Source organism: Zophobas morio, unplaced genomic scaffold (assembly GCF_036711695.1).
Source record: "Zophobas morio isolate AGI-343-1 ecotype UQ-CSIRO unplaced genomic scaffold, CSIRO_AGI_Zmor_V1 ptg000009l, whole genome shotgun sequence".
Classification (NCBI taxonomy): domain Eukaryota; kingdom Metazoa; phylum Arthropoda; class Insecta; order Coleoptera; family Tenebrionidae; genus Zophobas; species Zophobas morio.
The window spans coordinates 11,127,549-11,148,941 of NW_026972114.1; the positions used below are offsets into that span (position 1 = coordinate 11,127,549).

At 33.2% G+C, this 21,393-nt stretch overlaps 2 protein-coding genes across 3 annotated transcripts in view; one reads left to right on the forward strand and one right to left on the reverse strand.

The window, feature by feature from the left end:
- Positions 1 to 21,393, reverse strand: part of LOC135125885 (RNA-splicing ligase RtcB homolog) — a 40,672-nt gene that overhangs the window by 14,088 nt on the left and 5,191 nt on the right. The window contains exon 3 of the mRNA XM_064051626.1: positions 21,139 to 21,382. Within this exon, the coding sequence (XP_063907696.1) occupies positions 21,155 to 21,382 (228 nt within the window). The 3' untranslated portion in view covers positions 21,139 to 21,154. The remainder of the gene's footprint in view (positions 1 to 21,138; positions 21,383 to 21,393) is intronic.
- LOC135125883 (sodium- and chloride-dependent GABA transporter ine-like) lies at positions 1,138 to 20,976 on the forward strand. 2 transcript variants are annotated; one of them, XM_064051623.1, is made up of 10 exons: positions 1,138 to 1,677; positions 12,076 to 12,266; positions 18,382 to 18,516; positions 18,572 to 18,794; positions 18,842 to 19,109; positions 19,224 to 19,452; positions 19,501 to 19,613; positions 19,672 to 19,812; positions 19,867 to 20,244; positions 20,291 to 20,976. In XM_064051623.1, exons 1-10 carry the CDS (start codon positions 1,316 to 1,318, stop codon positions 20,816 to 20,818), a joined length of 2,568 nt encoding a protein of 855 aa, XP_063907693.1. In that variant the 5' UTR covers positions 1,138 to 1,315; the 3' UTR covers positions 20,819 to 20,976. The 2 variants fall into 2 exon arrangements, with proteins under 2 accessions (XP_063907693.1, XP_063907694.1); XM_064051624.1 differs by lacking the exon at positions 1,138 to 1,677 and adding an exon at positions 11,624 to 11,758.

Below are 21,393 nucleotides of genomic sequence, written 5' to 3' on the forward strand. Positions count from 1 at the left end.
CACCCCTTGATGTGAAAACAAAAGGATTAAGTGACAATTTAACCAAATATGTTTCAAAAACGCAGTCATTACGTGACTACCGGCAGTGATTATTTTCCATACCGGGAATAAAAATGACCAAGTTGTGACGCATTAATACGACTAAAACCGAAACGAAGACGTAACAAATAATGGTTTGAAAAACCGTTAATTGTACACTGTAGTCAAACCTGATGGTTGTTATGGAAATGCGCCATCTCATTCGAAAGAAATAAACAGAATTCCGAACACAACTACAAGAAAACAAAAAAAATATTGAGATTTTTTACCTAAAAGCAGTAGCTTCCCATGGAAGGCCAGATTTAATATAAGCGCAGAATTTCATCAAAAAACTTACCGACTGTCGATATCACTCTACTTCTTTTTTGGGTTTTTAATTTTAACCCATGAGCTCTTTTGAAGATTAAATTATGAAGCTACAAAACCCCAACCCTGAAATTTGATTAGTTATTGTAGGTATTTAATTGTCATTTTATGTCAAAACTAGGTGTAACATACCTATTGCAAGTATCTAATTTAAATAGAATTGTCTTTTAACCAAAGAAGTTTATAGTGAAATTAATTTTGTTAATGACTTTTCTGCTTATAAATTTTAATGAATGATTTAAATTTCAGCATTTTTTTTTAATTTTTAATAACTGACCAAGATCGTTACCATAGACGTTGTTCCAGCATTGCTGGCTTAAAAGACACTAATAAGAATAAGTTATGTCATTTGAATAGGGCGCAAAAGTACCTAATTTGCAGAAAATAATTATAAGTAATAATGCATTACATGTAATTGCTTTCCTTCCAAATCACCAGTTTGTTTTCAAATACATATTTCATTTAATTAAATAAAATAATTTAAATGTTGACATTCAAGTTCCAAGGATAACAACAAAATCGGTCCGCCATTAAAAGTATCATATATTTCTGGTTGCATAACGTACAATCACCAACAACCAACAACAAACAATAAATTTTCCAAAAACGATTCGCGTACGGAAACTGGAAGTCCGTCCCACAACATGGATTCCCCTCTCCAGCACCTTGCCTAACCGCCTCCCCGAATCCAACCCCAGCTCAAAATTTCGCGAAAACCCGCAATTATTATTAATAACCCACCGCGGCAATCGAGAGTGGGACCGAGAATGAAAATCTCGCAAACGCTCTCGCACTCTCAGTTCCACGGCGACACCGCTGCACATCAACGCGTTCGAATTTTTCCCCGACACGCAACAATGAAGTGCAATTTTAACTACAGTGTGGGCTCAAATTGGACAATTTTCCAATAATGGATCCCAAACAAGCGTCCAGTCAGTTGAAGAAACCCCTGCGGATGGAGCAGTACGTGGTGCCGAAACGCCTCACAGCCTTGAAGAATGACGAAGAGAACAAACACTGTGATATCGAAGAAATCCAGCGGACGCCCTCTCCGGCGAGTTTCCGCAGGGAGAACAGCACCAGGTCGCTGAAGATGGGATATGGATACGGGAGCGACACGGGAAGTCACATGTCCACCAAACCGTTTTCGGACGCGGCGTCTGTGAGGTCGTGGGCGTCGGTGGGGATGGGGTCCACGGATGGGAAGAAGATGATCGTGAGGAGGGTACCCACTTCGCCGGTTGAACTCTTCAATATTGTTAATCCGCCGACGTAAGTGGTTTGGTGAGGGTGGTGGGAAGAGTGTGCTTGGAAATTCGTGCTTTCTACTTGAGATACATTGTAGAGTGACATTTTCGCTAAGTTTGAATCAACTTAGAGAATATGTTTAACTGTATGTACATGACTAGGGAAGAATGACTTAGCCTTTCAGGGAATTTTTTTGGCGATTAATCTGTTTTTTCCTGTTTGTTAGTTTCTGTAACAATTGTGGCCACAAGTGTAGCTAAACGCTCAAACAGGGGAAAATAAATCAAACTCAGCTTTTGGATTAATTAATCTGGTCAAACTTATTTTGAAATATCTATCTGCTTTTGAAGTGCTTAGGAGGATAGATACGAACGGAAAAGATGCAGTCTAAATCAATATTCCTGTTTTTTAGGAAAATGCACTTTATTTCCTCCCTCAGAAAGAAAAAGACAATTTATTAATGCTTAGAGCGGCCAAACGTACGTACTATTTTTTAGATATCAATCTCTTTTACAAGAAAATTCATTTTCACGTTTACAAAAATAGTTCCCTTTGGTGGTGTCAAAAGGCTTAAGTTTATGAGGCGAATGATGACAGTATATGTATATTAAAGTTAGAAATAAGACAACCAATAATGATGACTGATATTTTGTTGTACAGAATTGACGAAACAGTTCCTGTGGACAAAGGTGCCACCATTTTCATGCCTTTCTTATGTGCTAGTACCTAAAACACAATTGTCTTAGTAAAAGCACTATGTTCAGACAGAAGCAATTCTAAGTTGATGTACCTAAATAATTTTTGAAATGAAGTTATACCTATTAAATTATCATTGTGTCTGCCACGACGAATTTTATTCTATTTAAAAATCATAACATATTTTTTTAAGTTTAAAACCAAGTGATGAAGTTATCAAAGTGGTAAATTTATATAAACTGTTAAAAATATGAGTCAGTGTCAATACTTGTACACTAGGATGGGGTAAAAGAACACAGAAGCTGTAAAAGAGTCATAACTTACACCAGAAACGTCATTCACACAAAACTGACGAAAATCTAAAACGACACTTCAGCTATGCAACTTACACACCAAACTACTTAAATTTTGTCGCGTAACTACACAACAGTTTAAAGAGTTCAAGGTCAATAAAACCATAAAATTCAGGTGAGAGTACCGCCTTTAGAGTACGCTTATGCTTGTACAGGTTGTAAGAGATGATCTTTTATCAAAAATGTTCCTGCTGAGTCTAAGGATATATGACTGTGACAGTTTATAGTAGATCTCTCATAAAATGCAATAAATACAAGCAATTGCACGTTGTACAGTTAAGTAGGCCACGTGCCGTATTGAAATAATTTTTATTTGTTATTCTTACAATAGGAGACGGTCCCTAGCCAGGCCAGCGGATTACTGCCCTCATTGTGACAGACTCGTAAAAATTACCGCAAGCAAGCAGCAATTAAGCCATAACTGCACAATCTCTTTAGCCAAACTTTAATCGCATGTTAATTTTGATATTTTGTGGACATGAACTAGCTATGGCCTAAAATCAATAACAGTCAATCGTGTGTGACCATAGAAAAAAAATTAAATCGGGAAACCACTTTTTAAAATAATATTAAATTTTGAACAATATTTTGACAAATTTATATCACTGCTATTAGCAAAATAAAACTATACAAACATATTTTGATCCTTCCTCCTTCAAACTTATTAAACAATTTTGAGAAACAGTGGAACATAAAGCAGTAGTTTGTTTTCTTTGTAATAGTTCCAACCTGTTATTTTACTGTTAACCAACAGGATAACCATCCATTTCACAGAAGCACGCCTTTAAGTAGAGAAAATTGCGTTTGATTAGTGTTATTCGAGATGTTTTTATAGTTGTCTACCTTTGTTATAACCAAATTTTGAAAACGAATGAAGCCCTCTTTTCGAACTCAGTTTAAAAAAGGAAGGTCGGTGAAAGCACAAAGAAAGATGTGTAATTAAGAGAAAATGTTTTACTCTATTCCGTAATTGTTGCTTAGCTTTCAGCGTACGTGTGTATCAAGTTCAGCGTACATGGAAAATAAAAAAACATTTATTCTATAATGTAAAAATTTTGATCGAAAACGAGTATTAATCTTGTGTGAAATAAGCTGCAAATTCCTTGATAATAATAATAAATAGGTACCATTTTCGATATTAGAAAAACGATTATTTTATTTTTGAAATTACCATTTTTCTAACTTTTAAGTGCCGATTAAATTGTCAAATTTGAACTAGAAATCCACTTTGTACACTAAAAATGCACTTAAAAGTGGCTCGAATTTCGGATATTTTTCAATTAACATTTTTAACAGCTGTAATTTTAGCCCTTGTGGTCAGAATATTCCAAAGTGTAATTTCGATGGGGACGCAACTATTGAGAAACGTTGGAGTTTTAAGTGGAAATTATTTTTCTCTGTCAGTTTCGGCCGAAAAACTAAATAGCCGCGAGTTATGGGTGTTCTGGCTATCAAACACTCAGGTATGACTTAAATGGTCTCAAGTTTCAAAAAAAGGACAATGTATCAGTTCTCATGTTCTGGTGAATATTGTTTTCGCGTATATAGCTGAATCCTGGAAAATATTACTTCTAACTTTCAAATGACCTTGGAAAAGAAAACTTTTGGTTCCTATTTATTTTCAAAGTGTTGGTTTATGCACTGTTGCCAAAAAAGTGCAAGCAGTTGTAAATTATGATTATATTTAGTACCAAGACACGAAATTTATTACAGCAAATTTAATGTCTGACATATTGTTTTCTTTCGCTTTTTCGAAAAACTATATAATCAATGTTTAATAAGTAGGGCGATATTAACTTTAAATCTATACTTTTCTGGAGAGCGTACGTAAAAAAATCTTCTATATAGAAATCTCTAGGTGAATTTGTAGATTATAAACAATTTTTAGAAAGACCGATTTCATTGCAGTTTGGTCTACAAATAGCGATTTTTATCGTCTCATCGTCATTCATATATTTCAATATTTGCAGATTATAGACGTATTAAATTTATTACTACAGTTTTCCGAATACTGTTTCCTCTGTTTGAACTGGGATAAACCCTATTTCAATAACTCCTGTTTACCTGACCCTCGTCAGTCACGTTATACTCAACTTTCGAAGAACTTTAAATGACGAACGGATTAAAAAAAAATACAAAACGTCACAGAATAACGGTTTTCCACTTCCATTTTAGCGAACCAGGAAGTGAACCATAAAATGACACTATCAGATTTTATTGTTTTTCCTAATATTTTAAACGCTTACATTGTGATTAACTTTACACACGCTTTCATCATCGGCAATAAAACCAAAAAAGCGTAAAATATAGTAAATAAATCACATCCACAATTTCAAAAGTGTGATGTATTATTTGTAGCTGTTATCTGTTGCAATAAAAATAAGTTGTGGTTTAAACCGGTGCGGTCTGAAACTCGTACCACAATTAAATAGCTACTGAAGATATAATTTTATGGCGTATTCAACAATGTGTAACCGTAATTTTTTATAGAGATTCGTAATAAAATTGACACGTTCTTGTTAAGACCGGTGATCCTAATTCTACTCGTTTTATGTGGGGGAAAAGTACACAGATGATAAAATTGTCTGGCGACTGCACGAAAAGCACAGCTGATCTTTTTATCACACTTCAGTAATTGAATCCCAGTGTCTCTGGGTTATCACTAGAAAAAAAATTGAGAAATTTTATAATTATTAAAGCAATAAAAAATAATAATTTCGTCTGTCTTATTATTTTTTTTAACTATAAACTAACTAATGGTTATTCATTCATGTTGGTTGAGTTACTAACATCTTCACTAATTAACACCTCATTGGTAGCAAACCTATCTTTCATAGTAATGTAGAAATTCGTTGCTTGGTTATTCAAATTAACAAGATTACGACCTATAAAAAAGACGTGTGGCGTCTGCAACCAGTAACAAATTGAGTTATGGCAGTTTGGAAGATCGTTAACACTTACCAGAAATAAGATAAGTACTGATCCCTGAGGGACGCCACGACTAATATTTTTTATATCTGAGAATTGATCTGAGAAGATATTAGCAGTTATTGACATGACCTCAGGTTTACAATCACTTTTGCTTTGTCATAATCAGTTCCCAAGCTGCTGAATTTGTAACTTTCATGAAAAAAATAATTTATTATTCCTTCGTTTTGCAAGACATAGGTTCCTAAACTACAAATAAAATAGAAGTGGTAAAAATGCCAAGTTACTCGGAAAGTAAACTAAAGTAAACTCCGAAAGTGAGTGGCTAGTGATTTTTAAATAATAGCTACTATTTAAACTCGTTCCGAGTATGTTATATTCTAAAGTTTTTTTAACGCAGATGCATTTGTTGCTTTAAACCTGTACAAAAGATCGCGTGGTAAATTTTTTCATAAACATTATTAGATAAGATACAAAACTGTAAACAATGACAGAACATTTAAATTCCATTTTTATTCATAACTTCTAATTTATTCCACGTGCATGCATTGTTATTAAACAGTTATTTAATTTTAAATAAATTTGTCTTCCTAACTAGGTAGTATGTATTTCACGGACAAATTATTAAAAATGTGGCTCATATTTTAAATATAATTCATAGCGATTTTAAAATAACTTAAAATCTCGAAGTACTCGGTTTTGGAGACACCAACGGACAGACAGACTGACTGACACAAACGAGAAACTTAAGACACTCGAACCTCCTGATAGCATAGATTTTCATTTTAGATTTTTGCTTAATTTGAACGAAATTCTACAGGAAATTTAAGCTGTTATAAACCCCGCACTCGACACTAACTGACAGCCAGATTTACACAAGCAAAGATTAATAACCTTGATAAACACTACAGTTACACATTTACATAATACTGCAAATATACAAAAAAATATTCATGATGGAAGAAAAACCGACCAAAAATCCTGGCTTTCCGCACTGATAACTTCAACCTAGAAAAAAAGTTTCGTGTTCGGACACCAGATCAATGCCCTCATTAACAAAAAAAAAAAAAAAATAACTGCTCAAATTCCACTAAATCCACCGTCAAAAATCCAAGTCTAGACAAGTACAAAATACAAAACCTTGACGGAATTTGTTTCCCATTAATACACCGTCTCACGCATCGAAGATGACGTGACTCCTCGAGGATGTGATGAATTAACATTACAAGGTGTCTCAGGTTGTTTGCCCCCGGTCACATTTCTGAGAACGATACACGGCATACATCAAAATATTCGGCATTTTTGTGAAAAATAATCACAGTGGAGCAGAATCCTCAACAGGAACGAGAAAATTAGAGGTCAGATTGGCCAACAAGGTCGACAATTAGCGCATCCTCTGCAGGAAGTAACCGCTTTAGTCCTGCTGCATGCCGCAGCAGCTTTATTACGTTATGGGAGAAAATTGTGCAGGAACAGTTTAATCGCACTGATGCACCCAATGTTGGTGTTTTGAATGGCGGGATCTGGCAAGCGTCGGAGTGAAGTTGGCTCGTTGGAAATTTTTGTCGTGTGAAATGGGCTTTTAGTTGTAAAAATGTCAAATAATAATGTGTTAAATATGGCGGCTTTTGGGCGCTCGCTCTAAATACATTGAAATGTAGTAAAATTAAAATGCAGCGTATTATTATCATGTGCGTCATTTCCAGTGGAAGCACGACCTCTCCAAACAATGTTAATGTTTAGGTAAACTGGTGGACTTCTTTTTCTAAATTTAATTCAAACGAGTGGTAATAAATAATTAGCACTTAATTTGTCATGTGAGTCGTCAGACTTTTACACAATACATTTTAAATATTTACACCTCGTTATAAACAAATTACTTTACACATTTATCATAATTTATTAAGCAATCGTTGCTGGTGACGTTGATTGTTTTTGATTGAACTACCCAGATTGGTAGATTAAATAAAAAACGACAATATTTGCTATACACATCAAGAAAAAATTCGTTACATAAGTGAATTACAGTAGGATCTACTTACTTCAATTCAGTCATAAAAAAACCTGGGGTTTTTACTAAATCTTTAGATCCTAGACTAAGCACCTTTATTATAATGTATTATATAAAATGATGGTTTTAATAGTGTGACAACGTTAAGTAAATAGCTGCAACGGTTTTTCAAGTTTTGTGCGACCTTGACTCAGTTGGCTTGTTGTGATGTTGTTATGATAGTGATTATCAGAAATGTGTGTCAATATGGTAGTAAAAACAGGGAAAAAAGTAAAAAAATTCTTTCAGGCGGCTAATATTTATATACCTATATTTGCAAAGACATTTTACAATTTTATCTTTCAAATATTAACAGTAGGCACTTCAAAATTAGTAATGTTATAGTCGAGGACATTTTTTCTAATGGTCACAATTCAAATTTTAACATTTTCGTTGTGAACTTTCAAATGTAACGAAAATTTGCATTATAGTTTTACTCGAAACTTAGTCGCCCAAATTTTGAAATTTGAATTGTCAGTTTGAGCTAAAAAAGTGTCTGTCATTAAAGCTTAAGGCATATCTATTTCGTTCCTCCAGACTGATTCAGATCCAAATTATTACAAATAAACTACTATTTTAAAACTATATAAAACTTAATTACCACTCCACTATATCAAACAATTTATTTGTTGTGACAGCTGGTGATTAAGTGTGATTAATAAAGTCATGTTTGATAAATTAGATTTTTTTTCCTGAAACATATGGTAAATGACTCCAAATGAGAATGTTTATTACTTCCCGAGCGTAAGCTAAGGAAGTATTGTAATCTAGTCCAGCGGCCGAATTGCCATTTTCATATTTTCTCGACGCGTCATGACATGTAGAATACGAAAACAGTAGTATCCCGTTTTCGTCTGTCTGTCTGTCTGTATCCATTTTTATTAGACAACTAAAATTTAGATAATCATTTCCACCACCAATAGGATGAAGTCATCTCCAAAATTTATAATAAAAAGTTTTTTAAAATTGTATAGAATAAGATACTCTTGCGCTTGTGGTCTGTGAATCCGTGTCGAATTTTCACCCTAGACATTGAATTGAATAACAATATTTTGCAATATAACTTTGAAACTGCAAAACCGATTGCTCTGGAATCTTGAAAATATTTTAAGATTATCATAATCATGGTAAATCGTTAAGCAAAATTATTTATTTACTCCCTCCCAAAAAATTGATGACGTCATCTCAAAATTTTACCGAATAAATCCTATCCAAATTGTGCAAAATATGATCAGTGTATACTTATGATTTATCATTGCATTAAAAGTTTTTAAATTTCTTATACAGGGTGACTCATAAATATGTACACTAAAATCACCATGTATTAAACCACTTGTTTTAGACACAACAGTTTATATTACATGCAATGTAATAAATTTAAATATATATAGATAAATTTGCAAAAAGGAAAAGTTCTACTAACCTTGTATCATGTAATGTTAAATTACCTACCTCATTTTAAATAATAGTGAAACAGTTTGACAATTAAAATTGAACTATTTAGAAAGCAAAAGCGATTGACACAACTATTGACGCATTTCACCAACAAAGTTGACCTCTAACATTTTCAGTCAAAGCGCAATTTCTTTTGATGCAGCGGATGCGTGTTACGTGTTTAGATTGGGGATTAATTAAGACAAATATACAAACATTGTTTTTTTAAATGGAATACCTTACATAGTTTTACATATTCTAATTGACGTCTTCTTGGGTTCTGTAATGTCAGTTTATTTGTGAAATTGTTTTTAAAATCTGTATTACAATATTTTGTTGAAAAATAAACAAAAGTGCGCGTTTTGTTCCGGTATAAATAAAATTGAGTCAATATGTAGTGAATGTTTATCTATATTTTTTTACTTATTACAAGTTTCAAAAATCGAAATTTCAGTTTTATTGTTTTAATATCTTGTATTTCATTACTACATTTTATTTTGTTTTTTGTTCTTTTTCTTGTTAAGTATTTCCTATATTTGAAGTCAATGGTTACTGAGATTTTTTACTTTTTTAAAAGACAACCGACAACTTGAAAGAAAAAGAACAAAAAATAGAGTAAAAGTGTTGTATTTGAAAAAAAAAAAAGATAAATGATGAAAATTATAACATTTTATATATTTTTTTTGCAGACACTCCGTATATTAAACCACAACAAAGTGCGTATCTCTGTATCTCTCCATAAAATATTGCGACACAGATCTTAAAAATAACATTATTGCGATTGTAAAAACATGTAGATGTTCTATTAAAAAAAAAAAATAAGTTGTATGCTATGTCAAAAATAGAACACTCTGTATGGTCGAAAATTATTTTAATGTATGCTACTCAAAAGAACTGTTCAATTTTAGTCGGTAACTTTTTTCTATCGCTAATAATTGATGAGATTTCGAGAAATTATACATATAGGGTGTTCCATCGATCTTGCAACAAAATATTATGCATTTATCCTGGATTCAAGACAACAATTTTTTTCACATATACAAGTGATTCTGCTAAAGGTTACACACTAAAGTTGTATTTTTAAGTCAAACACCCTACATATTTTTACAAATTTAGATTCTTTATGAAAAAAAGGAAACAATTCATTAACGGCAAGGGTTTTTTGATTAGCACTATTCAGGATATTCGACGTTTATTCAAAAAAGTACTATATTTAGCTTCAACCGTTTTTAAAGATGGAGGTTTGAATTTTTCAAAAAAATTTTAAAAGGCGTTATTTTCAACATGCGTATAAAAAGTTTAACAAAGTTTTTAATTTTAACAATGTGTAAATAAGCTAACATTTGTAATTTATTTTTTTAATCGTCCGCGGTAACAAAGTAACTAACAAATGTTCAGAGCTCCATCTTTAAATATGGCGGCGGAGTTGAAATTTTTCAAATATGAGCACTTTTTTAGATTAAAATGTAGATACATATTTTGAACACTGCTATTCAAAATACCTCTGTCTGATACCATTTTTCTCCTTTTTAAAAAGGAGTCTAAAGTCAAAAAATGCACAAAGTGTTACGTTTAAAAAACACTCCTATGATGCGTAACTTGGAAACGAAATACCCTGTACATCTGAAAAATTTTAAACTGATGATTTCAAACTGCGTCGAAAAATGTTTTCAATAATTTACAGCGAATAATTAATGAGACAGTTGTATATTAAAATCAATATTTTGACGACTTTAAATACAAGTAGATTGTAGATTCTTCATCGTATAATTTGTTTGCTATCCAGGTAGTCGTTTTGAGGTAACCTTGAGAAATCAGTAGAGATAAAATTTTCGGTGCATATGTAGATATGTCTTCATATTTATTTTACGACAGTATTGTTTTGAAAATGTTGACGCCATAATTACAAATTTGAAATTCTGTGACTAATTTTTTTGAAAGTAGTAACATAACGAATGACTCAGCCGGATATTTTAAACTTCATTGTGATCACAGGTAACACAATAGGATTTACTTGGAAATAAAATATGAAACTGTTTTCTCGAATTCGTCACGGATTTAACAAACGTATCTACTTCATAAACTTAATCTCAGTAAATCCGTTGTCATATTCATTACTGCCTGAAAAAAAAAAGAAGAATTTAAAACTTGCGTTGATATTTAACAATTTCCAAGTCATTCTACCCCGAAAAATTATTTTCATTCACGTTAAAGCGGTCAAGTTCGTACCGATTTTCACCCAGTTCATGTAATAATAGCGTAACCTGTCATTACTCTCATTCTGTCAAACCGCACTGGAAACACATCAACTTTAGATCAATCAATTTTTTCTCAAACCGCCAGACCAAACACTCTGTTCAACTTTTCCACTTGGCGCTAATCCAATCGTGTTAAGTATCACTCTACCCTTCATGGCAAATTCTCACAATGATCAATTGTTGACAGACATAATTCATACCTAATCTAAATATAAAAAGTGTTAACACCTCGTTCACTTATAAATCGAGAATCCTTCCATTTTCGATTAGTTCCTCAATAATGACACTTGTGTAAACTACGACGTCGCAATGGCCTGTCGTAAAGTGTACTACATCAAACCCAGACCAAGGATAGATCAGTACGGATTCGTTTTCCCGACTGTTTTGTAAGTAGAGTGTGGCAAGGTGAACCATTAAATAATATATGAAATCACGGGACTACAACACAATGAAACACGCAATAATACTTGTCAACTTTAATCTAATAATTAATTTCAACTGTGTCGGAACTCATTGTATCGCCACCTCATTCCGCTTTACTATTAATTAAAATTTATCGAGTAGAGAAATAGCAATGGCCCAAGGGCACTGCCCTGCGGTACCCCTGTAATTACAGGCCATCCAGCGGAAACGCCATCAAGGCCATACCACCTGTCCACGAGTCCCGATTTTGCGTTTTCTTTATTTATTTTTTCTGTTTCAGACCACCAGAGGAGTATTTATACGACGCAGATACCGACGACGGCAGCGGCGACGACGAGGACAGCGTCTATATAAAGCCACGAAGACAGACATGGTCGAACAAACTACAATTCGTCCTGGCTTGTGTTGGCTACAGCGTCGGCTTGGGCTCGGTCTGGAGGTTCCCGTATTTATGCTACAAAAGCGGAGGAGGTAAACATTTTGAAATCGGGTCTAAGTGTAAAATTGTCGCCGTCGAGATAACATTTTGAGTCGTTGAACTTTTGAGGGAAAATAAGTTTGCGGGAATGAAATTCTGATTGAAACGAGGTCGCGGAATAATAGTGTGTAGTAAAAGTGAGTCATTCATAAGCGGTGGGAAATGGTAATGAAGTTCGGCAAATTAGTCAATGACATAATAACATGAAATGCGATGGCAACACCTTCACTTTTTTTTAGTTTAAACTTGATCCGAGTTCTGGGAGGCTGCAGATGATGAATTAATGTTACTCATCGATGCTTTTAGTAATAGACGAGATTTGAATATGACCATTCCTTTTCTAATTATTAGTCATTTTGATGTGTCTGCAAGTCGAGATTGCGATTTAGTTGTTCACAAAAACACTTCACTTTATCTCGCAGATTGCGGCACAATTCTTTTTGATTTGCAGTGATTTATCACTTGAATTATTTCGAAATTAATGGCGGAAATTTAGAGACTTATCGTACGCGTGTGATTAGCATAGTTGAAGAGTAAATACACATTCATCATTTTTATTGAAGTGTCTGTCATTTACTTTTCAATTTTGACAGTTGTTAGAAATGTAGTCAAAACAGTGTTATCATAATTAAATTACATGACAAGTGTGTTGACTCTTCCTTGATGAAAATAAATGACGTCAACTGAAAAAACAAAACAACTGCAAAGTACGTGTTGACAAACACTTTTATTCATGGACGGATTCTCTATGAACCAAAGGACGCGACAAGTTAAACTTACTATGTACTATATATTTATTATTTCGGGTACCTAGTCCACCCCTGATTGTATTTTTAATTTTTAAAATATTCAGTAAATGTTTAGTTCAGGTTGTATAGGTGTTATTAGCATTCTCGACAATAAATTTATGGGCAATATTTTACTTTAAATGACATTTTTACGTTGAAATATAGTAAGTATATCCACATTCGCTAGAAAGGATGACTAGTTCGGAAATTCCACTGATTAGCCAACAGGTGTAATATTGGTTGTCTATTTTCATATTGATTTAGATAAGAAATAATTATTCACTCAATTTTTAATGAAAATGGTTACCCTACTGGTTTTATTCAAGATTGGGCTTTCTAAATTTTTAACACACGAGCATAACGGCTTTGGCGGTTTTAATTTAAGTTTTACCCGAAAAAAAAAATAACTCGGTAAAATAAAATCTGAATTGGTGAATTGTATTGAAAATCATTGACAAAAATACCAACATGACAAACTTATTAAATGATAATAATGATAAAAGATAAAGATTTTTTGGAAAAAAAATTGAACTTTTCGCTGATACAGTACAGGGTTTTAACTGGTTTTAATTTCCGCCCACATTTTTTCAAACTAATTGTTTAAAAATAAATTCGGGGATACACAATCTATGTATAACGTAAAATTTTGGTTAAGTAATTTAATAGTTTTAGAAAATAATAAACCTTCGGACAATACTTACAAAAGCAACAGTTCACACAAAATATAGAAAAAAATGTCTTCATTTCTATTTAAACCGAAACTGCTGTGACTAAATTTACTTTCTATAGAAACGTAAGGAATTTAACAAATAATGGACAATGAGACTCCATTTGGTTGAATACCTTTGGTAGTTACATATGTTGTGGAAAACAAAGAAAAATGTCACAGCCTGAGTAGGATTCGAACCCACGTCTCCTATTTCTAAAATATGATTCCATGATTATTTATCTCACCACTCTTAACAGTAAGGGAATGAAAATTTTATCATGGTCTAGTAACTTTAGTACCCCTCACTAAAATTAAGTGTTATATTGTGGAAGTATCGACTGTTTCGATAATATTGAAATCTGTGTCATTTTTATTGCAGATAATAATATAAGTCTTGTGTATTGTATTTGCGTAGGTCTTCTTCAGTACATTTTCAAATTGTCTTCAACAATTTAGACATTGAACTGTTGATGCGTAATATATTCTACGCATGAATATTTATTCTTAGGTCTAGGTGGTGACTTAAGTACGTATTGCTATTCTAAAGACATCCCACAGATCACTAAGTTCTTCCTGCGGTACCATATATGTTAATCCTTCTGGTACAAAACGTCTGGCTTAAACTATGTATCTAAACTCATCAAAAGAAAACTTTGTTTCTTCCACTGATAAAATAACAACAAACAACGTTTGCCGGGTCAGCTAGTTTTTATACAATTTTTAATATTATGATTAAAAATTTACCATCTTTAAAACGTCTGCAAGATTTCAAAGTTAAATTACAAAATGTTTTTACACAATTTTGATTTTTTTTCCAAAAGATCTGAATATCTTGGGCAAAAACTCAACACGGATTCATAAACTATACCTGTAGGACTGTGTTATTTTATACAATTTAAAACCCATTTACTATCTATAATTTTGAGGTGACGTCATCACATCGTTGGTGGGGATGATTAGACAAAGTTTGGTTAGCGTTTGACCATCTACATGATGTTCATAATACACATATAAAATTTGACAACAATCGGTCCAGTAGTTTCGGAGATAATTTGTCCAATAAAAATCCGGACGGACGGCAGACAGACAGACAGACGGACGAAAACAGGAGACATTTTTTCATACTGAATGATCATGACACATCGAGGAAATAAGAAAATAGTCAATCGCCGGATGGACTCGATTACAGTACTTCCCTATTGACGCTCGAGAAGTAAAAAGTCAAAAATTGAAAAATTATAAATCCAAGAATCAAAAAATGGAAAAGTCAAAACAAAGGTTTGAAAAATGAAGTTGGAAAAATCAAAAAAATGAAACACTGAAAAATTTCAAAACTGTATAAAAATTTTAAAAATCGAAAAAATCAAAAGCGGAAAAATCGATACTATTTTAATTGAACCGAAAAATGGAAAAATTGAAAAATTAAATTATATAAAAGTGATAAATTCAAAATTTACTTAAAATTAGAAACTAGAAAAATTGCAAATCGAAAAATTGAAACAAAGGGAAGCCAAAAATCGCAAAACTAAATGTGTAAAAATTGAAAAATTGTAAAATAAAAAAATTAAAATGTCGAAAAACTAAAACATTTAAAAAGTCGAAACCACTAAAAACTAAAATTAAGAAATTTAGAACTATAAACCGAAAAATTAAAAATCGAGGAAACAAAAAAGCGGAAAAGTCAAAGCAAAGGTTTGAAACATGAAGTTGGAAAATCGAAAAAATGAAAAATTGAAAAACTGTATATCGAAAATCGCAAAATTGAAAGACTTCAAAGTTGTGAAATCTAAAAAATCCAAAAACTGAAATGACGAAAAACTGCAAAATCGAAAAAATCAAAAGTTGAAAACTCGAACAATTTTAAATTTAACTGAAAAATTGAAAATGGATAAAATGAAAAGCCGAAAAATTCCAAAACTGAAACATCTAAAAGTTGAAAGGTCGAAAAACTGAAAAATAAAAAATTAAAAAGAAAGACGAAAAACTGAGAAACTAAAAAATTACAAAGTTTAAAACTGAAAAGTAGAAAAATTGCAAATTGAAAAACTGAAACAACGAGAAACGGAAAATCGCAAAATTAAATGTGTAAAAATTGAAAAATTGTAAAATCGAAAAACTGAATAATTTTTAAAATGGGAAACCGTAAAATTGCAAAATTGTGAAACTAAACAGTCGAAAAATTGAAGAAACGAAAATTTGAATAGTTGAAAACCCAAAAATCTTAAATTGAAAACCACATCGAAAATTTGAAACCAAAAAATAAACAATTAAGCGAAAAATTAAAAATCAAGCAATTGAAAAACTGAAGCCACTAAAAACTGCATTAAAACTGCAAACCTAAAATTAAAATCGAGGAACCAAAAAATGGAAAAGTCAAAACAAAGTTTTGAAAAATGAAGTTGGAAAATCCAAAAAATGATAAATTGAAAAACTGTACACCGAAAATCGCAAAATTGAAAGATTTCAAAACGGTGAAATTTAAGAAATCCAAAAATTAAAGCGACGAAAAATCGAAAATTTTTAAATTGAACCGAAAACGGAGGAATTAGAAATGGGTAAACTAAAAAAAACGAAAAAATGCAAAATTAAAACATGTAAAGGTTGGAAAGTCGAAAAGTTGAAAAACTAAAGTGATGAATTGAAAAATTTCAAAAGTTAAAATTAGAAACTAGAAAAACTGCAAATTGAAAAACTGAAACAATGGGAAGCGAAAAATCGCAAAATTAAACGTGTAAAAATTGAAAAACTGTAAAATCGAAAAATTAAAAAGTCCAAAAACTAAAACATTTGCTGAAAATCCCGAAAATTTTCAACTTGCAAAACTGTAAAATGCAAAATTGTGAAATTAAACAGTGGAAAAATTGAAAAAACGAAAATCTGAGTAGTTAAAAACTTCAAAATCTAAAACTGAAATCTAAATCGAAAATTTGCCGATCCAAAAATTGAAGAAACGAAAAATCAAAAATCGAGATATTGAGAAGTCGAAAAATTGAAACCAAAAAATAAACAGTTAAAAAGCGAAAAATTAAAAATCAAGGAAATGAAAAACTGAAAACACTAAAAAAGTCTAAAGTTGAAGAATCGAAAAAAATTAAATTTCTGATTTTTTGTTTCTTAAGTTTTACAGTATGTAACTACTTCGAGTTTTCATTTTAAAATTGTCAGTTTTCGGTTTTTATTTTCTTTATTTTTCAGTTCTTCGGTTTTTCATTGTTCTGATTTTATAATTTTTCCTTTTTTCAATTTTTCGGTTTTTCAACTTTTGATTTTTTAATTATTCGTTCTTTCAATTTTAGACTTTTCAGTTTCTCAGTTTTTCATGTCTTCAATTTTTGATTAGCAATTTTTCTAGTATGTATACCTACATAATCTCCAGGTATCTCATGAAATACATAAATTAACTCAAATTGATCTGTATAATTGTACAGTGAAAGGAAAATTTATGATTCTAAATTCTGTGACACTCGTGTTAATTATACGTCAAGAAATACGTGTTATGAAAATCAACTTGACAGATATTGATGATATCTATAGTGAACGCATCAAACTTGGCAAACAAATTGGAACCGTATTTTGTAGTATCACGAATAATTTTTTAAAACTTGTATGTACTTCTTTGTGAATCCTAGCAGCATTCAATATTTGATGATTTTTAAACAATATTTTGACAAATGTGATATACCCACGAATCTCCATTCTTAAAAAATTATTAAGATTACGTAACCTCTGAAAACCCCTTTACTCGTGGTGTCCCGCAAGGTTTAATTCTGGGTCTGCTAATATTCTTGTAGTTTGCAAATCATATAACAAACATTATAACTGTTGCTGCTGTGAATCTTGAAGTGTTGCACCAGTTTGTTAATCTTGTTACTAATTAGTTTATTTTTTGACATAATCGTAATCGTTTTGTCCCGAATGTCCTTTTTTAATAAAAAAGGAGAGCATTATTATCTCGTGTATTTACACAACTCTGCTAAGCTTCACAAGCGTAGGTAATGATGCTTTTATCCCACTTGGAATGCCAATTACGATTTATCGTATTCAAATTAGGTAACGACTTGCATTACTAACCCAAATATGTTAACATTGCGTTGATGCATTCGTTTTTTAACCCAAATAAAAACCTTTGTCGTTTCTTTAAATCAGTTTTCCACATATGTTGGATAATCTTTTGTACGATATGCGTAGGCTAGCGCATTGTGTGATTACTCAACTCTGCTAATACCTCGTTATAAACGAACTTCGCACTCATATGGTAATAATGTTTTTATTCCACTTATTGCGCAAATAATTATTACCAGTAGCACAAACCACTTCGTCGATTTTTCATTATTACCATTTTGGGTGTTATAAGAATTGAAAATACGACAATAATGTTATTTGTTTACGTACTTCAATCAGTTTCTATGCACCCATTAATATTAATGTAACTACAAATTTGTTCAATATTCATTGTCCGTAATTATTTCTTAGATCTGCGACTCATGTCACAAACGTGATACAATTAAAAAATGATGCATCGTGACACAAAACAAATAGGGAAACATTGTATATCAACCTCAACTCTACAAGTCACCGTAAATAATGCAAGCTTACTTGTTTCCGTTTCAGGCGTTTTCCTCATACCCTATATTATAATAATGATAGTATGTGGAGTACCAATGCTCTACATGGAACTCGCAGTAGGTCAATACACCGGCAGAGGCCCTATAGGAGCTCTAGGTCACTTATGCCCTTTGCTCAAAGGTAAACGAAACGTTATTCTTAAAACCACTCGTCAATTGACTTTTTCTTTCTTCAGGGACCGGTTTAGGTAGCGTAGTTATCTCGTTTCTAATGTCAACGTACTACAGTGTGATAATAGCGTATGGAATCTACTACTTCTTCACTTCCTTCAAACCCAAACAGCCTTGGGAAGACTGCTCCCATCGATGGAACGACGAGGAATGTTGGATACCAAGCAAATCCGCGGCTAACGTGTCGAAACCCCAAAGCAGTCAAACACCTGCTGAACAGTTCTACGAGTAAGAAACGCCATCCGCTTTGTCGCTTTTATCTAACTGTTTTCTAGTAAAAAGGTACTGCAGATAGGAAACGGTATTGAAGATTTCGACAGCCTGAGGTGGGAATTGGTAGCTTGCTTGATATGCGCGTGGGTTTTGGTCTACTTTGCTATCTGGAAGAGCATAAAGTCGTCAGCCAAAGTCCGGTACTTCACGGCAACGTTGCCGTTTTTGCTCATTATCGTGTTCTTGGCTAAAAGTTTGACCCTCGAAGGGGCCGATAAAGGCATGAGGTACTTCTTCCGACCGAAGTTTGAACTGCTGTTAGACGCCAAGGTACGTTCTTAACACACCGAAAAAATCAGAGCAATACTAGGACGTTTGGGAATCTTTGTCAATAAAATAGTTCGATTTAAAAAATCTATGCACAACTAAGGAACAACATTTTAGGTCTGGGTTAACGCTGCCGCTCAGACGTTTAACTCGATGGGTATAGCTTTCGGATCCATGATCTCCTTTGCCAGTTATAGTAAATACAACAATAACATTCTGCATGATACTCTAGCTGTGTCTTTCGTCAATGCCATCACCAGTCTTCTCGTTGGCATTTTCGCATTTGCCACAATTGGCAACATTGCTTTAGAACAAGGCACGTCAATAGAAGCTGTTATTGACGATGGTAAGTCAGTTAAACTATCAAACGCACATACCACATCGTTATTTACAGGTCCGGGCTTGATCTTCGTCGTCTATCCGCAAGCCATGGCGAAAATGCCCGCAGCCCAACTCTGGGCAGTCCTCTTCTTCTTCATGCTCATCTGCCTGGCCCTCAACAGCCAAGTAATGATAAAAAACGATCATAAGTATTGTAAAATTGCTTCATCTAGATATCTTCCAGTTCGCTATCGTTGAAGTGGTCGTGACTTCAATTCAAGACGGTTTCCCTGCATGGATCAAGAAGAATCTAGTGTGCCATGAAATACTCGTTTTAATCATCTGCGTGGTTTCGCTAATTTGTGGCTTACCCAACGTTACTCAGGTAAATTTTTACAGCTCCTCCCACTTTGTGGCTCAGCCACCAATTACGTTTCAGGGCGGAATTTACTTCTTCCAATTGATCGATCACTACGCTGCCTCCATATCTATAATGTACCTAGCATTTTTCGAAGTAGTAGCCATAGCGTGGTTCTATGGAGTAAGACGCTTAAGTAAAAATGTGAACACGATGACTGGACGTCCACCGAGCGTATATTTCAAGTTCTGTTGGATGGTAGCCACGCCCCTTATGATTTTTTCAGTGTGGGTGTTTTGTATGATCGATTACGAATCGCCAACTTATAACAACGGGGAGTACCACTACCCAACTTGGGCGATAGTGATTGGCTGGGTCATCTCATCACTCTCGATTCTTTGCATTCCTATATACATGGTGTATATGTTGCTCAATTCTTCTGGGATTACGTTCTTAGAGGTGAGCCCTTGCTTGTTTTTAACGTTTCGTAAACTCTCTGTTGTAGAAAGTAAAAAATAGTCTCAAATCCGACCTTTCTGACAAATGCCCGAAATGCGAAGAATTCGACTGTGATTGCATCATCAGAGATGGTGAGATCGAACCGATGCTGGTAATGCACAAACCAGATCCGAAAGACGGTAATTCTGTGCCTTTTTACATTCCGTTAAGTCGTGTTCCAACTGTACATAAGTTCGATTTGGAAAAAGTGCAAAGGCCTTTAGTTCTGAACATTGATAAAGCGACGCGCCATAAAGACGTTTCAAAAGACGATTTAAAAAACAATGTTCAGAATGGAACTATACCGGAAGAAGATCGCTTCCAAACTGAAGAAAGTACAAATGTTGAAGAGAAAGGGGAGGAAGAAAAGTCCGAAAATAGTCGGCAAACTTCGGAGAATAGTACGCAGTCAGTCGAATACACCTCTAAACTTGACGTAAATCTTTCGGCGGGTGATACAACAACCCAAAAAGCGAATGGTAAGCAACAAGAGGAGAATGTGAATGAAAAACCAGTGAGCGAAAGCAGCTTGTGATGACGCCAAAGAGAATGGTTTACGAGTGAACATTAACATTCCTTCGTTTTGATTAGGCAATTTTAAGTATCCACAAACGTATTTTTAAGAAAAATTGAAATATTGTGATATAGGTAGATTTTTAACTTAAATTTCATCAATAAAATGTTAAAATTTTATTTTGTGTTTTCCTTTGGTACTAAATTAGTGCCTACCATTCTTGTTCTATTTTATTTTGGCGATATAAATGGATAAGGATCAAAGTTGTGAACGGGTAGTTATTTTTCAAAACATCCAAAAATTAATTGCAATTTATTTACAAGAAAATTGATCATAAATACCTTAAATAGTAGAATCTCAGCCTTTAATAACAGCAATGGGTCTCAATTTAATGCATTTCTTACTAATCCCCGCAGCATGACAAGTGTTTACAACGTCTGTTACGTTCTTATATGATTCTGGTGCTTCCTCCATCACAAGTTTGGGCGACGCCACCCTAATGGAAATACCCATCTGTTCTAATTTGTTCAATACGTCTGTATAGTCGAGGTTTCTGCGCGACTTCGCTCTAGACAGCGCTCGACCCTAAATCACCC